This window comes from Balaenoptera physalus (assembly GCF_965194825.1).
Source record: "Balaenoptera physalus genome assembly, chromosome: 1".
In the NCBI taxonomy this organism is placed as follows: domain Eukaryota; kingdom Metazoa; phylum Chordata; class Mammalia; order Artiodactyla; family Balaenopteridae; genus Balaenoptera; species Balaenoptera physalus.
In genome coordinates, this window is record NC_138882.1 from 21,769,528 (window position 1) to 21,787,336 (window position 17,809).

Below are 17,809 nucleotides of genomic sequence, written 5' to 3' on the forward strand. Positions count from 1 at the left end.
CATAATGTATGGAAGTCAAATCATTATGCTGTACACCTTAAACTTATACAGTGCTGTAACACAATAAAACTGAAAGAAAAGGAAAAAAAAAAGAGGAGATGGTGAAGGAAAAGGAGGGAGGGTGGCCTGGTGAAAACACGGCATCGGCAAGGACTTTTAGGGACAGTTTCAACAGGAAGCACAGAACATCTGGGTTCTTTATTTTTGCCAAATCTATACTTGCTTTGGGGGCATCCCTCCTCACTTAGCATATGTTTCAACATTAGTACTGAAGAATACTAATACAACTTTTGCTTTATACATGTCCCTGGCACATAACGGGCCTTTGATAAATATTTCTTGAATGAGTGATAAAGGACACGGCACCCCAAACTCACACGGCCCCAAACCCAAACCCAAACAGAGGCACGAACAGGGGCTCAGGCTCACAGGGAACATTTGGTACCTGAGCTCACTTTCCTTTGGGTATTTTCCACGGTTTCCCTCCAGCCTGAAATGCCCCTACTGGCAAAAACTGCCCTTTGAAATGCAGACAAAGTCAAAGATTCTTCTCACTGGCTCCCCGTCACCACCACCAATAGCCTTTGCCAGAGCGTCACCAAGAAGGGACACTGAGCCTCAATCTAGCCAAGGCTGTGCTCATGATGCTCTGGATTATGAAAGCCCAAAGTAGCTTTTCAAATACAAGCAACGTTTTTGTAACTAAGAGAAAAGTCAAGGGGAGGGAGTGCTTAGAATGATCCCCAAACAGCCCTGCTCTCCTGGGGGTACTGTTCAACAGCATACCTCGTTGAATGTTGCCTTTTAAAACATAATACAGCATCAGTAATTCATTGGTGGCTGTGCTGATTCCACGGGGTTGTTTGCTCGAAGGTCAGATAACGTCATCGCTCTGGAAGCCTTGGGCGGGAGGAGCTACACTTGGACCCACTTCCGCCAGTGAATCTACAGCCCCGAGGCCTTCTCAGAAATGGGAGGTGACCGTTTACCCTGTGACGTGTAAGAATGAGTGCATTCTCTTGTTCCGTGCAGGACCTGAGAGTACTTTTTGATTGTACTAACGTTTGTCTCACTTTTCCTTTGCCATGAAAAAAAAAAAACTGAGTCCAAAGGAATGCCTCCATTTTGGAAAATAATTCTAAATGATTCTGTTTACAGAATTAGAACTCGGCATTAAAAAAATAAACTTGGACATATGAAAACACAAATCTTCCTACCTACCCAGGACATGTAAATCAGATCTTATTGCTTTGGGCAGAGTGATTACAAAATTAGCAGGGAGAGATTGGCTTGCAGGTCCCATCAGATGTAATGACAGCATGAATTTCTCATTATTAAAATATGTAATATTTCAGATGGGACTGCATAATATTTGAGATATAATACCATAATACATGTGGTTATATAATAATTATGCAGTAATTAATTTTATAATAGATGTCTCAATGTCAGTTCAGTAGGTTTGTATGATCATGTGCAAAGCTTATGCTGGAAGAGGAATGTTGAACAGAAAACTGATGCATGAAACAAACTTTTTCAAGAAGCTTATGCTCTGAGAAGAAAAGTTAAAATAAGTTTCCAAATAATACAAGGCAGATTATATTAAGATAATAAGGAGGAACAAACTGCCAGTGGATTCCAAGGAGGGAGAGATGACATCAGGCTGGAGGGGACAAAGAAAAAAATCTTAATGAAGGTTGAGCAGGGTTTTGAGATAAGGCACAGATGGGGAAGAAAGGACGACAAATTTTGACTGTGAGGTGAGCTTAGGAGATAAACCTGGAACCACCAGCTGGGCCAAGACTGAGTATCTGAAATCACTTTAGCTCTCACTTTTGAAGCAGGCATGATATTTTCTTTAAAAATTATTGTATTAGTTTGCTAGGGCTGCCGTAACAAAGTACCACAAACTGCAAGGCTTCAATAACAGACATTTACTGTCTCACAGCTCTGGAGCCTGGAAGTCTGAGATCAAGGTGTCGGCAGGGTGGGTTCCTTCTGAGGTCCAGGAGGGAGAATCTGGCCCACGTCCCTCCCCTAGCTTTTCAGGGTTTACCAGCAATGTTTTGCATTCCTTAGCTTGTAGATACATCACCCCAATATCTGTCGTTGTGTTCACACAACTTTCTCCCTGTGTGCATGTCTGTGTCCAAATTTCCCCTTTTTATAAAGACATCAGTCAGATTAGCACTCACTTTAATGGTCTTATTTTAACTTGATTACCTCTATAAAGATCCAATCTCCAAATAAAGTCACATTCTGAGGTTCTGGGGGTTAGGATTTCAATACATCTTTTTGGGGACACACAATTCATCCCATAGCAGTTATACATACACACACGTTGTTTCCTATGGCAAGTGCCTTTTTTTAAATTTATTTTTAAAAATTTATTTATTTATTTATTTATTTTTGGCTGTGTTGGGTCTTCGTTGCTGCGCGTGGGCTTTCTCTAGTTGCGGCGAGTGGGGTCTACTCTTCCTTGCAGTGCGCGGGTTTCTCATTGCAGTGGCTTCTCTTGTTGTGGAGCACGGGCTCTAGGCACACGGGCTTCAGTAGTTGTGGCACGCGGGCTCAGTAGTTGTGGCTCGTGGGCTCTAGAGTGCAGGCTCAGTAGTTGTGGCACATGGGCTTAATTGCTCCACGGCATGTGGGATCTTCCCGGGCCAGGGCTCGAACCTGTGTCTCCTGCATTGGTAGGCGGATTCTTAACCACTGTGCCACCAGGGAAGCCCAGCAAGTTCCTTTTAAAAACGATGTTGAGAGGTTAAGAGTCTGGTGTTTATCCTAGAATCAGGTCATGGAATAAAATAGAAAAAATAGAAAAAGAAATGTTCCAGCTCAGTAGCCTCTCATATAGTTTACTGATTTCTCTGGCATCTATCTGCGTTCTCTCACAGTCTGAAAATGAGCAGGCATGTTTGAGCTCAGGGAAAGTATTAACAATTCTTCTCATTTGTATTATGTACTATAGTTTATGAAGTATTTTCTCACTTCATCTCATGTGATCTTCACAATAATTCTATTAGCTAAGCAGGGTAGATATGCCATTACCAATGTATAGACAAGTGGCTTAAGTCTGAGAGGTTCCATGAAACATTTAGGGTCACGCTTTAGGTGACTGCAAAAGATGGCAAGAAAATTTAGGTGTTCTGAATTACATCCCAGATTTTTCTCATTCCATCATGATGCATAAAAACATTTTTTTAAAAGAAAGTACACGGACTTCCCTGGTGGTCCAGTGGGTAAGACTCTGCGCTCCCAGTGCAGGCGGCCCAGGTTCGATCCCTGGTCGGGGAACTAGATCCCACATGCATGCCGCAACTGAGTCCACATGCCGCAACTAAGAAGCCCGCATATGGCAACTAAAGATCCCGCGTGCCTCAACTAAGACCCAGCACAACCAAAATAAATAAATAAATAAAAATAAAAAAGAAAGTACAGCAATCAATTTTACTTGTCTCCATTCTGTAGGTAAAGAAACAATGAAAGCTTATGATAAACCCAGGATTCAAACCTAACAGTCTCCTGAGGCCCTACCCTTGGCAGAAATTCACCAAGATTATTACTGCCTATGGGACAGGCGTGCTCAGTCCATAACTTTCATAAATTTTCATTCAGTTCTACTCAATATTTAATAAGCCAGAAATTCTGTGAGGTGTTGGTGATATGGAGATTACTAAGGCTAGGTAATATACAACTGAGAAAGACAGATGTACAAAGACTATTAAACAATGTGGTGATTTCACAAGAGGCTGTATGGGGAGGGATCAGTGAGGACACAGAGAGGGAACCTTCCATGCCCAGGAGAAAGGATGGGTGATGGATCCCTTCTATTCTTTTTCCTGCTCCCTAGCTCAGGGCGCTGCAGGTTATAAACATGACTAAACTGGAAGGCGGTACACATAGCACAGACGGAGTGTGACCTTTGGAACCACACTGATCGGATTATAGTCCTAGAGCCAGCACCTACCAGCTGTGACCCTGGGCAAGTTACTTAATCTCTGAGGACACCACTTTCTTTCTTGTTAAGATAGGGATAATTCATAGGACTGCAGTGATGAGATGACGAAATGTAAAGCCCAACGTGCTTGATAAATTTTAGCCATTATGACTCATGAAACTAGCTTTAATCTTAGTGGGCTTAAAAAAATTTCACAGTTGAAAAAAATTTCACATTGCTCTTATTGTGCTATTAGATACGAACATTTGATAACCATATCTACTCATTTATCCTTCATTCTCACCTCCATCCTGCTAGGGATCATGAGAATTCATAAATCCTATTTTAGAGTTTTTGACTATAGGTTTCAGGGAGTAGATGCCCTGACGATCTTGGCTTAGGCTTTGAGATTTTTTCCACATCCTCTGGGACTTTCACCCTTATAGTGTTGATCTTATACGGAACTCCTTTACCACCCAAGCATGGACTCCCAGTGGTGAAGCCGGCCCTATTCATTGGTAGTTTTCACTTGGTTTACTTTGGTTCTGTGGGGCACCTACTTGTTTCACACAAATATTATAAAGTTGGGTAGTTATTTGTTGATAGTCGTTTATTTACGAAGTATAAAATATCGAATTAAATTATTGACAAAGCATAATTTGTCCCCTAATTTTCTGAAAGATGGTTTGAAATTGGTAGGAATATAAGCCAATGGGGAAAACGTGTGGTTTGCCATCTTAATATCGGACTTGCTCTGAAGTTAGGGAGCCTTCATGGAACTCAAATACTAGTTATCTGAACAGTAAATGTATATGAGCCAAGACAGTTTTCAAGAAGCACTTACTCCACCAGTTACAACATATTATAAAGCTCAGCTGATATTCCAGGAAAGTTGTTCTTGGCTTCTGAGTGAAGCTTTCCCAGTGGGCTTCCTGTATGACCCTGGGACACTATTTCTCCACTGTCCAGCTACCTACTGCTGCACTGCATTCTGGTTTCCAAGAGAAAGGAGAGGGACACAGTAGTTCTAGAGCATGTCTTAGATTGCTGTGCCAGGCAAACATGCAAACCAACAAAGCTGGAATCCTTTAAAGTTAGGCCAGTGCCAGCTAAAAGCAACCAGGCCCCTCTACCCTCTCTGACCCAAATGAGTCCTCCAGAGTCAAAGGTAGCTCTCTACCAGAGGTCACTTAACCCCACACCGCCATGTCTTACTACCAAAAAGAGAAAGAGGAGTTCTTTTCTAAATCCTTCTCTGTTTCCTCAACAGAACTCATCACCAATATATTCTTCATGGTGGTAAACCTAACATGGATCATTGAGCATGTAAAAGAATACACACGTTCATTTAACAGTCCCACAAGTTATATTTTATTACACAATTATCAGAGGCAAATTATCTGCAAACAGCAATAACTGCTGTAGAGCTATATGCTCTGATTAAACAAATATATTTTTATTTGAAGATTATTCCTTAATAAATGTTACATTTAACAGTACAAAAAAAAGAAAAAATATATTTACAAAGAGCAAAGGCAATGAGACTGTTTCTCTAGCTATAACGGATAGTAAAAGAAAATACAAAAAAATATAAAAATAACCTTTTCATAGCCAAATAAGCTACCTTCTTAAAATACCAAATAAATAAATACATTTAAAGCTATCAACTGAGTTACTACTCTGTAGCTACTAATCTGAAGTAACTAAAATTCAGTATCAGAGTCCTGGATTTACAATGCTGTATTTTTTCACTGATTTCTTCATCTGCTTAATTTTCTTCTTTAAGACTTGATGATCTTGTTTTGAAATATTCCGAAAATATCTACAATCTAAGAAACAAAACAAGGCAAAATAAACAGAAAGTTTTAATACTTATCATCAAATTCTTCAAGTATATTTCTACATTTTAAAAATTTTGCTTCAATTCTGGCATACTGATGATTATAAAAGTAGACGGATTTGTATTACCTACACCAATATGTCTAAGCCCATTCTCAGAGCTGTCACCAATGAAATGTACTGCTTCCTACATACAAAAATATTTCTGATCCATCATAATTAAAGCATATACTTTAGCTTGTTTTGTACCTTCCCTCCTAAACCTTAGTTAAGGTGATATGCATATTATATATATATTCATATATTAAACGAGCCTTCTCCAGAAGCAAACTACCAGAGCTTCCTTCTCAATGATAAGTTGGTAAGAGAGCCAAAGACACATCTATGACAATAAGGAAGTTCTCTGTAGAAAACCCTGATGTGAAGAATTAGAATAAACAAATCATAGGTTAGAAGAGATCAAAAATTTAATCTAGCCATTCCCGCCATCTAGCAGGCAGCTGGATGGTGATCATGCAGATATGCCAAAGGTGCTCATCACAAGTTCTACCTGCTTTTCATAGTCTTACAAAGCTAAGAGGATCACTAGTTAAGTATTTCAGAGACATGAATCAAATTCCTGTAAGAAAAATGTAAGCTGGATATTATAAGAGATTTTCTCTATTTAATAAATGAGACCATAAAAAAATAGGAAAATTAATTTTATTACAGTCTCAGCTTGCATTTATTCATATTCTCTGGGAAATTGCTAGAATATATATTGTACCTAGAGTAACAATTTTATTATCCCTGAAAATAGTAGGTGAGAACTGCTAATATTTTATTAGCTGGGAAGCAGTGGTGTGTGTGGTGTTAATATAATAATTTGTGTTGCTAAACACATCTACCACTTCAGCAAAAACAAAATACTTTGTACACAGATTTCTGCTTCTGTCTAGAATACAGAAAACTGGAAAAAACTCTGCTACCAATCTAACACAGAGAAAAAGCCAAATAAACTACCATTCCTAACTTCAAGCCCACCGAGCTCAAGTCACAGGGCAGCCAAGCAGCCTGAAGTGTTGGGAGGAAAGGCCCCTCCAAGGAGAAACGGGCCTGGTTCACCCTGAGCAGAGCATGGGAGGAAGGGCAGCCACGGCACCCTACTCCAAGCACAAAGCAAAGGGAGGCCACGACTAAAATTCGAATCCCAGGATGTGATGAGGGTAACCAGATCAAGAACAAAACCCAGCACAACTCCCAATAGACTGACTCAACCCCCATACTAACACCCGGAAAGAAGAAAAGGTGAGCCCATTCTCAGACATTTTATGCCTGATATTCGCAGGATACCTCAGAATGTATAAAGCACTTTGATGTGGTGTTTGTGTGATGCTTACAGCAATCCTGTAAGCAAACGGGGCAGGTGTTACACTGCCCATCTCAAACAGAAGGCTCCCAAAGGTTAACTGCTTGACCTAAGTGACCTGGCAAGTAAGGGACAGAATTGGAAAGTTAACCCAGGTCTTCAGATCCCACTCAAACACAGGTACCTTTTGATATCTGTACCAGAAACCTCTATACTCATGAAGTAGAAAGTCACAATCCAAATCACATTTGTTTCTTGTCATGAGTACATCAGAGAGAAATTTTTAAAACTACTTTCATGTTTACTAATCCCTTTCCTCCCATAAAATCAGTATTTTACTAATCTTAGTAACCACCTGAAACATTAACTGAGAATACTAATTCCAAATCAATACAAATTGTATCTAAACCGACCTGAAGAATCTCTTTAGGATACTTTAAACTCCCTGGCCACACACTGCTTACTCATGGCCACTGTGAGGTCACTTTCTTCATCTCTGGACACGTTTTGTGGCAGTCTCATTTCAGCACTGGCTACCTTTCTATATTTCAGTGGTACAAAGCAGGTGAGCGTTTTAACAGCCAAGATATTCCCCAAAGAAAAGACCAATTTCCCTTTCTTTTAAGAGGACTTTTAAGTAAGTTAATAGGAGGTATTTTTTTTTTTTCTTTTCTGAAGGGAAGAAAATGTCTCATCCTTACAGCAACAGGTAAATAAATATAAATAACAAAGCTGTCATAAAAAAATGAGGTCAATAAAGAATATTTTTTTATGTCTAATATAGTAGACAAACTCAGTAAACTTTCTCTACAGCACAGCCAAATGGTCATTTGCTGTGAAAACGGTGCATCCTTTATCTTAATGGCCCCTAAAGATACTAAAGTTAGAGCATAAAAACCAGTGACGATGAACAATATGAAATCACTGTTTCTAATCCATGGAAATTCACTACAAGCAGATCACCTGGCCCGAATTCAGTATTCATTTTTCCACTCAGCAGTTATTTTTCCAGCATCTAATACCCTTAGATACTGTTTAGGTAAACTCTAATATGAATGAATGGTCACGCTTTGTAATTTCAAAATCACCTGAAAGCTATAGCTAGATAAAAAGAAAACAAAACATGTACCTTTTCCTAACAATAACCCAGCTACCAAAGCTTTCTCACAAGCCAAAGCTTTATCTTCCTTCCAATCATTTTTTGCCCGAAAGTAGCTGAAGTGAAAGCTTGGCCACCAGTTTTTCCTGGAGTTCCACTCTTCTTGAACCCAGGCAAGATGACTCCTGGAAAAGAAAAATGTTAAAAGGGAAGGTCACTGATGAAGACAGACCTATAGTGTCAGAATCTGAACTTAAGTAGGGTCTGTGGAAAGATGACAAGGAAGATGTTTCCAAACTAGCTTCTGAGTATGGTCATGGCATAGCACACGCATGAAAGCAAATCCTTTTTCATTCTCTTTGATCTCCACGTCCCATTTTCCATTTAATCAAAGAGCCAGTTCAGTACAGCACAGCAGTTAACAGCACAGACTCTAAGGTCAAAATCTCAGATTCAAATCCCAGATCTTCCATCTACTATCTATGTGATCTTCGGCAAGTTGCTTAATCTCTCTGAGCCTCAATTTCCTTGAGGATATTAATGGTGCCCATCTCGTAGCATTGTTATTAAGATTAAACTGGTCTATAGTATAGCAAGTGTCATATAAAGCTCTTTGCATGCTTTATATGGTACAAAGTAAATTTTCAACAAATGTTAGCTATTGTTATTTATTTCTTAAAAGTTACTTTAAAACCTTACTTTAAAATTATATGCTACAAAGAATTACTATCCAAATTGAGATGGCATTATTATACAAACACAGGAACACATAGGTTTGACAGTTGAACCCAGGCAATGCTAAGTATTCATCAATAATTTAATAGAGCAAAGACTTATTTAGTACCTATTTGCCCCTGTGGCAAAACTTCTAGAGGTTTAAAAAGTGAGCAGCACATTTCTCTGCCTTCAAGAACCTTGGGGTTAGTAAGGGTTTGTACAGTGCTTTAGATTTGGAAAGTGGTTTACAGCGAGTACATCAACATATCACACCAAAAATACTTCCTCATCAAGACTGGTCTAAGGTCAAGTCAGGTCTGAAGCCTGAAGCAAGTTCCCACTGATAATGAATTTCCTAAGCAACTAAAATGGATATAATAAATCAATGAAATTTAATTTTTGTGATATCCTTTATTCTCTCACACACAAGGTAAAAATGACAAGGGCCACTCCTTTTCTTTTACTCAAAATGTGGCACTGATGATTATTTTGATCAGAGGGATAGCTTTAGATACCCAGCTCACAAGGGACTTAATAAATATTTGCTGAATGAATAACCGAGACGATTTTATGAGGTCCTAAAAAACCCACTGAAAATGACTGAGAACAGTTGGGAGAAAAGCTGCTTCCCATGTGATCTTACAAGTTGATGACACAAATCACAAATAGCTTTACAAAGAATCTAGTGAAGAGTGGAGGTGACCCCTTCTGGTCCCTATTTCCAATTAGAAAGCACAAACTTAGCTCTTAGCAGAGTAGTGGTAAGGGCTATTACCCATTTTGATAGCACAAAAAATCTGGATAGAATTTTTGTATGTTTTACTTGTGACTTCCTATTTCCTGTTCTTCTGACATACTCAGAAGAAAACAGCTGAAGACACAGTTCAAGAAATCCAAAAACATAAACAAAGAACTTTATTAGCTAAAAAATTATAAAACATTATTTATGCTGATCCAGTAATAAACACTGTATGTTTCTTACTTACCCCATTAAAGTCTGTCTGAGATATTTTGCCAAATATTTCCAAGCAGTTATATTTCTAGTGCATCCAGCAAAATCTAAGACTCCAAATAATACCTCCAACCCCAGTTTATGGTGTTCTTCGTTTTCTGCAATGGTCACAACAGCTAGAGTTTACAGAAAGCACTGAAGAGCGCAAAGCTAAAAGATTATATTCCACTGATAAAGTATCACTGAATCATAAGCCTTCTAGTTTGATTAACAGTTTAAAACAATTCATTATGATCATACTCTCCTGTGATGAATCTGAAGAATTCGATAATTTAGTCCACATTAATGAAGGCAGGGTGGTGAGTCTGACCTCTATATGGGTTTATACTACTGAGAACATTACTTAAGGTACCGGCCCTATTTGGGCATTTTATATATGTTCTCTTCTATTAGGAGAAGAACCGAGGTAGTCCCAGTACCTACTGGACTTAACAAGCGGATTTCCTATGAAGAATTATGTTCTTTTCTATACTGAGCTGAATCTCAGTAAAGATTAAAATGAGCTGAATCATATAAATTGAAGCCGTTTTTCTTTTGCAACCACTGCCTAAATCCTATAGCAGAGGTCAGCACACTTTTTCTGTAAAGGGCCAGACGCTATGTAAGTTTTGCAAGCCTTACAGGCTGTCATAACTACTCAACACTGCTGTCATAGGGCAAAAGCAGCCATAGACTGCTTTTATATTTATGCATATAAGTAAATGGACATGGCTGTGCTCCAACAGAACTTGATTTATAGAAACAGGCAAGAGGGGACTTCCCTGGTGGTGCAGTGATTAAGAATCTGCCTGCCAATGCAGGGGACATGGGTTCGAGCCCTGGTCCAGGAAGATCCCACATGCTGCGGAGCAACTAAACCCGTGCACCACAACTACTGAGCCTGAGCTCTAGAGCCTGCGCACCACAACTACTGAAGCCCGCGCGCCTAGAGCCCGTGCTCCGCAACAAGAGAAGCCACCGCAATGAGAAGCCCGCGCACCGCAACAAAGAGTAGCCCCCGCTCGCCACAACTAGAGAAGGCCCGGGTGCAGCAACGAAGACCCAATGCAGAAAGAAAGAAAGAAAAGAAGGAAAGGAAGGAAGGAAGAAAGAAAGAAAGATTTAAAAAAAAAAAAAACAGGCAAGAGGTGGATCTGGCCCATAGCCACAGTCTGCTGAGCCCCAGTCTACAGCTTGTCTGCACAAAGAGATTTAAAACAAACTACTTACCTGACTTTCTCAGTAATCTATGGAATTCTAACATCAGTTTATGAGATGGTACAATCTGATACAAAATCTGGAAGAAAGGATAATCTTGTAATTTTTACACATTCGAAAGGCGTTTCTCTAATTTCAGCTTACTTTCAAATAAAGTTCTTACTATCTAATATGCCCTCAGTAAAGGAATCAAGGATTTAAAAGATACTTTGCTTTTATCCAGTTCAATTTTGGTATAGAAAGATGTTCTAGGTAAAGCTATTTAAAAAAAAAAAAATCCCTCCTAATAACAAGATAGTTGGTTGGGAGGGTGGGGGGATGTGGATAGATGGAGACTTTTTATTTTCTCTATACTTATACTGTTTACCACACTTAAAAACTTAATTTCTTTTCAGTAGCCAGGACTGAGGAAAAAAATAAAGAAAAAGAGAATCAGTATCACATAGGAAAGAGATTTAATATTTATTGATCACAGAAGGTCATAGAATATACAAAACAAAACCCAAAAAAGGCAAGGCTAGTTATTTTGGGAGATTGTATTCAGGAACACAGTACATTAAGAGTATTCAAGTCAATATTTTTACAATCTTTTTACACAATAGGGAGAAGTTAAAGGTTTTTCTTTCTAAAAATAGGATGGACAATTTTTATGAATATGCAAAAAATAGGATTGAAAGTATATTTCTCACTTAAACACATTTAATATTAGAGATGAATTTATTCTGTCTGCTGCTGAGGTAATTTAACCTTACACTGAAATAATTTCCCACAAAATGAAAAGTAAATTTGTTAATTTCTCTTAATAGTTTTTAAATTAGAGATCAATCAACATGCTCAATATACCAATATCAGAGAGTATTATTAAAACTCAGTTTTTACAAAATCACATTTTTTTTTTTGATTTAGGGAATTCTGTACATGGTTCAATTCACTTAGATTTTTAAAAAATATTTTATTGAAATATAATGTATGTACTAGAAAGGTACACAAATCATGAGTGTGCCATTCAATAAACTTTCACAAGTTATACATATTCACATAATCAGCACCCAGATCAAAAGACAGAACACTATCAGAACTCTGGAAGTCTTTCATCAGTTTTGTAAAATTCTTAGCCATTGACTCATTCAATATTGTCTTTGCCTGTTTGTTTGCTTCTGAACCCCGTTCTCTCTCTCCTTTCCCTGGGCTCCAATTACAAGTAGTTCAGACCTTTCACCGAGTCCTTTGTACACTCTTTTCCACACTTTTTATCCTTTTTGCTCTTCCTTCTTTAGCCTGATTTTCTACACAGTTCATTAATTCTCTCTTCTGCTATGTTCAATCTATTTAAACCCAGTTATTGAGTTAATTTCAAATACTGTATTTTTCAAAAGGAAAACCAGAATTTCTCTAAACCTATCTTGTCTTGAAGATAAGTGCTGAATACAGTTATTTTCTGTTCCATTTTTTAAAGTCTTTTCAAAACACCATTAATGATTGACAACCTGAGTGAAGTTCAGCATCTTGCTTTTGTTGTTAACTGTCCTTAGTATTTTCTTGCACAAATGGGTAAAGAGAAATCTTGGAGAGTAAAATTAAAATAGCAACTTTAAAAGTATATTATGCAGTTTGCAAGTAAGACTGTGGTACTGATATAAAGATAGACATATAAATCAATGGAACAGAATTCAGTGTCCAGAAATAAACCATATATATCCATGATCAATTAATTTTTGACAGTGGTGCCAAGACAATTCAATGGGAGTATGAAAATTCCTTTCAACAAACAGTGCTGGGACAACTGGATATCCACATGGCAAAAGAATGAAGCTAGACCACTACATCACACCACATACAAAAATTAACTCAAAATAGATCAAAGACCTAAAGGTAAAAACTAAAATTATAAAACTCTGAAGAAAACCTAGGTGTAAATATGTGTTACCTTAGATTAGGCAATAGTTTCATAGATATGACACAACTAAAGCACAAGCAACCAAAGTAAGAACACTAAATTGGACTTTATGAATCATTTTTGTGCTTCAAAGAACACCATCAAGGGAACTCCCTGGTGGTCCAGTGGTTAGGACTCGGCACTTTCACTGCCGAGGGCCCCGGTTCAATCCCTCGTGGGGGAACTAAGATCCCGCAAGCCGCACCACTCAGCCAAAAAAAAAAATAAACCATTATCAAGAAAGATAAAGATAACCCACAGAAAGGAAGAAAACAGAAAATAGTTGCAGATCATATATCTGATAAGGGTCTAGTATTCAGAATATATATAAAGAACTCTTACATCTCAACAACAAAAAGATAAGCAACCCAATTAAAAAATGGGCAAAGGAATATTTCTCCAAAGAACATAAACGAATAGCGCATAAGCACATGAAAAGTTGGTCAACATCACTAGTCATTAGGGAAATGCAAATCAAAACCACAATGAGATACTACTTTCCATCTACTAGGATGGCCATAATAATAATAATAATAATACAGTAACAAATATGAGCGAGGATGTGGAGTAATTAGAACCCTCATGCATTGCTGGTGAGAACGTAAAACTGTGCAGCTCCTTAGCAAAACAGCTTGGCAATTCCTCAAAAAGTAAAACAAAGTTAGCATATTCTGGTGATTCAACTCCAAGGTATGCATACCCTTTCAATTCAAGACAATTGAAAACGTATGTCCCACAAAAAGTTTTACACAAAAGTTCACAGAAGTATTATTCATAATAGCTGAAAAGTAAAAACAACCCAAATGTCTATCAATTGGTTAATGGATAAACAAATGTTGTATATTCATACAGTGGAATAATATTGAGACATAAAAAGGAATGAAGTATTGACACATGCTACAAAATGGATGAACTTAAAAATATGCTAAGGGAAAGAAACCAGTCACAAAAGGCCACATATTGTATGACTCCATTTATATGAAATGTCCAGAATAGACAAATCTATAGAGACAGAAAGTAGATTAGTGGTTACCTAGGGTTTGGGTGGAGAGGGTGGGTGTGGGCTAATGGGTATGGTGTTTCTTTGGAGGGTCATTAAATGTTCTATAATAGATTATGATAATGGTTGCACAACACTGTACATATACTAAAAAAAATTGGATTGTGCATTTAAAACAGTGAATTTTATGTTATATAAATTCTATCTCAAAAAAGCTGTTAAGAAAATGTAAAGTGCCTTGAATCAAGAATAAACCAGATTTTCTTTAAAAACATTTTTTTAAGTATTATGCAGTAAAACAAAGCCTGCTGAAAACTTTATAAAATGTACAGTTTCCACATCTGAAGGTTTGATAATGTCAATTTTGATGACTATACAAGTACAGATTAGAGCTCATTGGCTTTTTAAAAGGAAGATTGGTAGAAAAGGATTTTTCTCAGTCATTTGTATAGGCTGAAAAGGACCTTTCTTTTTCTTATTCCTCTAAAATATGATTAGAAACTGACCATGAAACACATAAAGAACTCCTAAATTCAATAACAAAAAACTGAAACACCTAATTCAAAAAAAGGATGTAAACAGACATTTCTCCAAAGAAGGTACACAAATAACCACTAAGCACATGAAAAGATGCTCAACATCACTATCATCAGGAAAACGCAAATCAAAATAAAAATGAGATACTGCTGCTTCATACACCTCAGGAGACCTATTATCAATTTCTTAAAAAAGGAAAGTAACAAAGTGTTGGTGAGGATGTGGAGAAATTTAAACCCTCATGCACTGCTGGTGGGAATGTAAAATGGTACAGCTGCTATGGAGACAGCCTGATGGTTCCTCAAAAGGTTAAACAAAGAAGTATCATATGATCCAGCAACTGCACTCCTAGGTATACACGTACAATAACTGCAAGCAGGGACTCAGACGCGTACTGCACACCGATGCTCGCAGTGGAGTGTCACCCACAAGAGCCCAGAACTGAAAACAACCCAGATGTCCACCAAGAGATCGATGGATAAATAAAATGTGGACTATATTTCTATAATGTATATATAATATTCCATTATATATACATAATGAAATATTATTCAAGCTTAAAAAGGAAGGAAATTCTGATACACGTTATAACATGGATGGATCTTGAAAACATTATGAAATAAGACATAAAAGGACAAATACCATATGATTCCACTTAGATGAGGTTCCTAGAACGAGCAAATTTATAAAGAGACAGAGTAGAATAGAGGTTGCTGTATGCCTGAAACTAACAAAATATTGTAAATCAATTATACTTCAATATATTAAAAAAAAAAAAGTAGAATAGAGGTTACTAGGGGTTGGGGGGGCCGTACTGCTTAATGGATACAGAGTTTCTGTTTGTGATGATGAAAAAGTTCAGGAAGTAGACAGTGGTGATGGTTGCACAAAATTGTGAATGTACTTAATGGCAATGCCGTTAAAATGTGCACTTGAGGGACTTCCCTGGCGGTTCAGTGGTTCAGACTTCGAGCTTCCAATGCAGGGGGCGCAGGTTCGATCCCTGGTCAGGGAACTAAGATCCCAGATGCCACATAGCGCGGCCAAAAAAAAAAAAAAATGTGCACTTGAAAATGGTAAATTTCATATTACATATATTTTACCACAATAAAAAAAAATTTTAAGGAATACCATATACAGTGACAATCCCAAACTTGAAACACTTAGGGGTAAATTTAACAAAATATATACACTAAAAACTACAAAACATTTCAGAGAGAAATAAAATACCTAAATTAATGGAGAGACATACCATGTTCACAGTTTGGAAATCTCAGTATTTGTAAGATGCCTATTCTCTCAAAATTGATCTACAGATTCAAAATCCCAACAAGATATTTTTGTAGCAACTGACAAGCTGATTTTAAAATGTACATGAAAAGTCAAAGGACCTAGAGAAGCTAAAAGCAATTTTGAAAAAGGACAAATTTGTATGACTTCCATGACATGATTCCAAGACTCGCTGTAAAGCTACAGTAGTCATGATGTGCGGTATTGGTATACGGATGGAAATACACATTACTAGAACACAATAGAGTCTATATGCATGGTCAATTGATTTTCAACCAAGTTACCAATGTAATTCAACAGGGAAAGGATAGTCTTTTCAATGACCCTTACCTCACACTACACAAAAAAATTAGCTCAAAATCTGTCACAGACCTAAACATAAAACTGTAACACTTCTCGAAAAAAAAACACAGAAAAGAATCTTCATTATCTTGGAGTAGGCAAAGATTTCTCAGACAAAAAATACTAACTGTAAAAGAAAAATGAGTAAATTGTACTTAATCAAAATTAGAAATTTCTGCTCTTTGAAAGATACTGTAAAGAAAACAAAAAGGCAAGCCACAGACTGGGAGAACATATTTACCATCCATATACCTAACAAAGGACTTGTACTCAGATTATATAAAAAAACTTCCAGGGCTTCCCTGGTGGCGCAGTGGTTGAGAATCTGCCTGCCAATGCAGGGGACATGGGTTCGAGCCCTGGTCTGGGAAGATCCCACATGCCACGGAGTGACTAGGCCCGTGAACCACAATTGCTGGGCCTGCGCGTCTGGAGCCTGTGCTCCGCAACAAGAGAGGCCGCAACAGTGAGAGGCCCGCACACTGCGATGAAGAGTGACCCCCGCTTGCCGCAACTAGAGAAAGCCCTCGCACAGAAACGAAGACCCAACACAGCCATAAATAAATAATTAATTTAAAAAAAAAATGGTACCCATTCTCACAATTTAAAAAAAAGCAAAGAACAAAAACAAAACAAAACAAAAAAAACTTCCAAATCAATAAGAAGACAAATAAGAGAAACTGAACTTTCATACTTTGATGGTGGGAATGTCAATGGTGTAGTCACCTCAGAAAACAGTTGGGCAGTTTCTTAAGTTAAACATATACCTTCCAGCAATTCCACTCTTAGGTAACTACCAAAGAAAAATGAAAATATATGTGCACACAAAAACTTGTACATGAATGTTCACAGTGGTATTCATAATAGCCAAAGAGTGAAAATAACCCAAATGTCCATCAAGAAGTGAATGTATAAAAATGGAATAATACTCAGCAGTAATAAGGAATAAATTATTGATACAATAATATGGATAAATCTCAAAAACATTCTACTAAGCAAGAAAATCCAGACCTAAAGAAAAAAAAAAGAGTACATACTGTCAGATTTCATTTATATGAAATTCTAGAAGAGATAAAACTAATCTATAGTGACAGAAAGCAGATCAGTGACTGCCTGGGGCCAAGAGTACATGAGCAGCTTGGTTGTAAAGGGAAATGAGGGACTTTGTAGGGTGATGGAAATATTCAATATCTTGATTATTACAGTGTTACGTGGATGCATATATTTGTTAAAATGCATCCCAGTGTACATTTAAAATATCTGTTTTATTGTATGTAAGTTAAATTTCAATAAAGATGATATCCTAAAAAAAAAAAAGCAATGCAGAACTTTCCAACCAGGGTGACAAACAGTTTCTGAAATACTGATCCTCTCCCCTCCATCTCACTTGGGCAGAAGATGGGGGAATGGTAGTGATGGGGGGGTCTGCTGGGAGCCTGAAGCCTCCTGTCTTTACCTCAGTGTACCATACATACACCATCGTTTTCTCTGGATGCTATAACATGAAAGTTGGAAAGCAGTGACCTAAGAATGTCTTAAAGTAGATCCCCAA

The 17,809-nt window shown here is 37.6% G+C and overlaps 1 protein-coding gene and 1 long non-coding RNA gene across 6 annotated transcripts in view; both read right to left on the reverse strand.

The window, feature by feature from the left end:
* The window catches only part of LOC309644729, a 332,108-nt gene that overhangs the window by 274,420 nt on the left and 39,879 nt on the right, over positions 1-17,809 (reverse strand). The gene's annotated exons all lie outside the window — the stretch shown is intronic.
* Positions 5,288-17,809, reverse strand: part of TAF1A (TATA-box binding protein associated factor, RNA polymerase I subunit A) — a 34,352-nt gene continuing 21,830 nt past the window's right edge. For 3 of the 5 annotated variants that reach the window (XM_082427312.1, XM_082427313.1, XM_082427314.1), the window contains exons 8-11: positions 11,165-11,231; positions 9,930-10,053; positions 8,257-8,411; positions 5,288-5,769 (exon numbers count right to left, since the gene is read on the reverse strand). In XM_082427312.1, coding sequence (XP_082283438.1) covers positions 5,657-5,769; positions 8,257-8,411; positions 9,930-10,053; positions 11,165-11,231 — 459 coding nt within the window. In that variant the 3' untranslated portion in view covers positions 5,288-5,656. Of the gene's footprint in view, positions 5,770-7,540; positions 7,669-8,256; positions 8,412-9,929; positions 10,054-11,164; positions 11,232-17,809 lie in introns of all 5 variants that reach the window. The other 2 variants (XR_014254194.1, XM_082427315.1) reach the window with 2 other exon arrangements.